The following is a 5,000-nucleotide window of genomic DNA, read 5'->3' as shown; positions in this document are numbered from 1 at the left end:
ACATTGTGCTTTTTTTTTGTCAATATGTGGGTTTTGGAAAAAGAAAATAGTATTTGTCATGCAGAGGTAAATGAATGTTTTGATAATCTGTGTGTCATGTTGTGATAAATACATGTTGTTGTTGTTGGATGTCGACTCACGAAACCAACTGGAACCTTCGACAGAAAAACAACGATCAGAAAAACACTGGTGCTGAGCCATTATGATCTCTGTGTGTGTGTGTGTGTGTGTGTGTGTGGGTGGGTGGGGGTGTGTGTGTGTGGTGTGTGTGTGTGTGGGGGTGTGGGTGTGTGTGTGTGTAGGTGGGGGTGGGTGGGTGTCTTTTGCTAACTTCCATTTATACCTGAAAGCAAGTTTCCGATGAAAGACTTTTGTTCAACAGTCCCAGAAGATAAAGTGAGAAACTGTCCAGATGTTAAACTGTAAACAACGGACGGGGCACGGAATTTTAATATTCGAATCGTCGTAATAATCTACATAATCGATGCGACTATCATTCCTACTGATTTCCTGTTTTTACGTCGCCTGGTTGTAATGTGTTCCTCCCGTCGGAAGGTGGCGATAATGCGCCTAACAGCTGCCTGCCAGCTGCTATGAAATAACGGAGACGAAGACGACGCTGCTTTCAGGGGTCCGGAGGTTTTTAGGTTAAACTGTCGCGGTACTCGATGTCCTGGTGCGAACAAAACAACGACAGCCGTCCTTCATAACATTAATAAAGAGGAAACAGAGAGCTATCCAATCGGAGTTGTGCTTGAAATGTCCGTCCCGACCGTAAACGGATTTTCATCCATCAACTAGCTGTTGTGTCAGAGACTCGGTCAACCGTTGAATTATTCAGTCAGTCAATTACTGAGAAAACCGTCCCTCAGATCAGCAGGCAGAACAGTCAGCGTGCCCGTTCTTAAACCAGCCGGTCAATCAGCTCCATCAGCTGCTCAATTCAGTTCCTGAATAAATGAGCTCGCCTTCAGCAAGTCAGTCACATAACCAGCTAGTTAATCAAGTCAGTCACTTAACCAGCTAGTTAATCAAGCCAGTCACTTAACCAGCTACTTAGTCAAGTCAGTCACTTAACCAGCTAGTTAGTCAAGTCAGTCACTTAACCAGCTAGTTAATCAAGTCAGGGAGCTGATTAGTAAATCAAAGTCAACTTGCACTTCCACATCAGAAGCAGAACGATGGGACGATGTTTGAGGCGCGTCTCTATGGTTCGGGTCTGGAAGGCCCAGAAGACTGAAAGAGCGTCAGCTGGAGTGAAACCGCTTCAGAAAGCAGTCGGTAAATCAGAAAAGCTTCCAGCTGCTCGCTGACAAGCAGTCGGCACGTCTGTAAACAGTCAGTCAGCGGTGACGCGTCATGTGACCGAGGTTATTCACTCCTCCCTCACACACTAAAATCAATACTGCAGAGCTCCCTGTGTGTGTGTGTGTGTGTGTGTGTGTGTGTGTGTGTGTGTGTGTGTGTGTGTGTGTGTGTGTGTGTGTGTGTGTGTGTGTGTGTGTGTGTGTGTGTGTGTGTGTGTGTGAGAGAGACTCAGTATTGACTGGATAATGTCAGCGTGATATTGGCTGTGAATGCAGTCATGTTTCCAGGTTCACACACACACACACAGGGTTCAGTGTGTGTGTGTGTGTGTGTGTGTGTGTGTGTGTGTGTGTGTGTGTGTGTGTGTGTGTGTGTGTGTGTGTGTGTGTGTGTGTGTGTTTCCTGTCAGCTCCTCACACACTCCTCGGAGAGTTCATCACATCTGAGTCATTTCATCGCGGCCACTTTAATCCACGTGTGTTTTTGTGTTTTTGTATTTTCTTTGTAATAAAACTACTTTTTAGTTTCACTTTTATCTCTTTGGATTATTTAAATAAATCTGTAATCTAATTGGTTGAATATTACTGATCGAGCCGGTAGCAGATGTCTTGATTGGTCATCTTAACTTCCTGGTTTTAGAAGCGTGTCCCTTGCGTGTGTTCTCCAGTGATAATCCAGATTATTTCATGACATGTTCTGAGCGTTGGTTATTAACCTCGCTGCCTTTTATCACCACGGCAACTGTTTCCAATTACAGACACCTCTACACGTGAAATTAAACATTTCAATATTGGTGATATATTGCCGATATATTACCAGTATTAATTACAGGATGTGTAGCTGCGATGTGTCCACCCATAACACCCCCCCCCCCCTCCACTCCCCTCCCCAGAGTCATTTGTTAACAAGGTGGCCTTGCTCGCCCTCTTGGTCTCCCTCCCTCCCTCTCTCTCTCTCAGACAAACACACACACACACACACTCAAGCGTGCAGCCAGCTGTTAGGGTGTGTGTGTGTCTAATTCCTGTTGCATTGTGGGAGTCCATTATGCTGTCGTCTGGTGAATGGCTCCCATTGACTTGGCCTTGACATTATAAGCTGCCCACTAATCTCTTCACTCCATATATTAGTAAGACTCAATCTCTGCGCTGCTCTCCTCACATTCATCTCCTCTTTCTTCATTTAAACGCCTCGCTTCCTCTTCAGATGTTTAAAATCTCCCTTCAAAGGATAAGCTGGGTGACGTTGGATATTTCCCTTATTGTCAACAAATCTTATTCTATGAATATATACGATAGAAAAGTATTGTGTGTGTTTCCAAAGCCTGATATCTTATTCCTCTAATCCATAGAGCTCCACTGATGGTCTAAATAATTGAACATTACCCAGAACACACTTTGTGATGACGCGGACACAAATACTCACCACTGCAGTGGATGTGTTTTAAACTGCTGCTGAAATAGTTCCCAATAAAAGCTTTATTTTAACAGAGGTGGTGGATCACAGACTGGATATAAAAGTGTTCGTAGCTTCAGGTCTGAAAAATGATTCTGATGCAGAAGTGTCTTCAGCTGCAATACCAGCGAGTGCCACTAGAGGTCTGTTTGATTGACAGGCCTGTGGTGCCAGGCCTGACGATACTACAACGTACACGTAGTACGGTGCAGTCAGGTTACAGCTATCGGTGGGCGGGACGTAGTATCGTCATGGTTTCCAATCAGATCGGTCAGATCCACCGTTGGCTCCTCCCCCAGCTCGTCCAAATATGGTCACTTCCTGCTCCAAACCGCTCCGAACTAGCAAAGATGGTGATGGACAGAATCTGAACTGGAGGATTCATAACGTTCACAAACCAACGATGACATCACTGATGGTTGATGACATCACTGATGGTTGATGACATCACTGGTGGTTGATGGTTGTGATGAACTCAGAAGCGAGTCATGTTCTGATCACGTTAGATTTAAGTGACTTCACTTAGACTTTCGAATCGATATCCTGTTTCTGTATTCTGTATTTACAGTTTGTTCATCTGAATGAATCGTGTTTCCGTCTGTCCGTAGTGTCACGATGGGTTTACCCCTCAACCCACCGGCAGATTCGGCGCGCTCCTCCCGCCACGCCCTCTCTCTCATCGCCACCGCCCGGCCGCCGGCCTTCATCACCACCATCGCCAGAGAGGTGAGTGTTCACATATCTTCATGTCCTCATATCTTCATGTCCTCACCCACCTAAACCACACACTCACTCTGAAGCCACGCCCACTCCATTAAACAGTCGCTCCACGATTTCAGGAGGTTTTTTTGAGTGTTTGATTTTTAGGTGGATTTTCTCAAAAATGGGGATGTAATTTGTGGAGTTGTTTTGTGTAAAATTGCCTCATTTAGAAAAAAATTGCAGGTTGAGAAAAAAAAAAGATGCGATTTATTTAAAGCACTACGTGATAAAGGAATAAATGTGTAATCATTTCCTGTGATAATAATCCTGCTGCACATCTCAGAAATATTTTATTTCTAATCTTTTTTATGTATTTATTGAACTTGGAGAAACGTGGAGATAAAAGCTCCTAAAAGCTGCTAAAAGGTCCTAAAATCTCCTAAAAGGTCCTAAAAGCTGCGTATGTTCCCAGAACAGACCTTCTGTGACTGGAATATAGAAACAGGACTACATCAGCTGTCAAAATAAGAGCTTTAGATGCTGTTTAATTCATGTTCATTCAACACATAGACCTGCTGGATGAAACAAACAAAGAGACGTCTCTGACAACTGGACGTGTGGAGAAAACTCATTTAACATCCAGTAATATGGAATCACTTCCTCTGATCACAAACATTTAATCATCATTTTAATGTGAAGAACACATTTCCCACAAACCCCATCACTTCCTATTTCTCCTCTTGTTCCTGTTTCCTCCGTGAAGAGAGTTTTATTTAGAGATGAAAACAGCAGCAGAGACTTTCTGGTGAAATGAAGAGTTATTGTTGTTAATAAAGAGAGTTTAGTTTGAAAAGATTTACTTTATGTTTTAATACTTTCAGCTCAGATTCTGATGACGATGTTTTTGGTGGAAAAATCGCAGGAATTTAAATAAAATGCAACCTCCCGCAAATATGGTGGAGTTTACTTGAATTTGTGTTAATGATTGCGATGGAGCTGATGAAAGAAGTGAAGTACATGGTTGAATGGTTTGGATGGTTTGTGTCGTATCCATCCATCCATCCCTCCTCCAGTAATAACAGGTCTGTATATTTGTGTTTTCCAGGTTCATCGGTTCAACGCCGCCCAGGCGAACTCTCAGTCGCAGCAGAACGTCCACACCACCACTCTCGCCCGAGCCAAGACCGAGATCCTGCGAGTGATCGACATCCTCATCGAGAAGATGCCCGGAGACGTCGTGGACCTCCTGGTTGAAGTAAACAAACTCACACACCAGATATAATATCACGTAGTCACATGTGACATCATGATAATAGACAACATGTCCTCCCCTAACTACGCCATGAATGCGTGCTGCTCCCGTGCAGGTGATGGACATCATCATGTACTGCATCGAGGGCTCTCTGGTGAAGAAGAAAGGACTGCAGGAGTGTTTCCCCGCTATTTGCAAGTAAGTGTGTTTATGAGTTGGTGAAATGTGAACGAGGGCGACTGAAGGCGAGTTGACCCCTGACTGTCTGTGTCAGAGGTCAGAG

General features: G+C 44.1%; 1 protein-coding gene across 4 annotated transcripts in view; it reads left to right on the top strand.

The window, feature by feature from the left end:
* LOC138636143 (WD repeat-containing protein 7) overlaps nucleotides 1–5,000 on the top strand; it is a 106,251-nt gene that overhangs the window by 85,590 nt on the left and 15,661 nt on the right. For all 4 annotated transcript variants that reach the window (XM_069724005.1, XM_069724004.1, XM_069724007.1 and 1 more), the window contains 3 exons: nucleotides 3,372–3,489; nucleotides 4,571–4,720; nucleotides 4,833–4,915. In XM_069724005.1, coding sequence (XP_069580106.1) covers nucleotides 3,372–3,489; nucleotides 4,571–4,720; nucleotides 4,833–4,915 — 351 coding nt within the window. The remainder of the gene's footprint in view (nucleotides 1–3,371; nucleotides 3,490–4,570; nucleotides 4,721–4,832; nucleotides 4,916–5,000) is intronic.

This window comes from Brachyistius frenatus, unplaced genomic scaffold (assembly GCF_029030835.1).
Source record: "Brachyistius frenatus isolate BFR_SWC_R1_liver_20210118 unplaced genomic scaffold, ASM2903083v1 Contig_356, whole genome shotgun sequence".
Taxonomy (NCBI): Eukaryota; Metazoa; Chordata; class Actinopteri; family Embiotocidae; genus Brachyistius; species Brachyistius frenatus.
The sequence above is the reverse complement of the archived record's forward strand: the minus strand, read 5'-3'. Positions and strand labels throughout refer to the sequence as shown.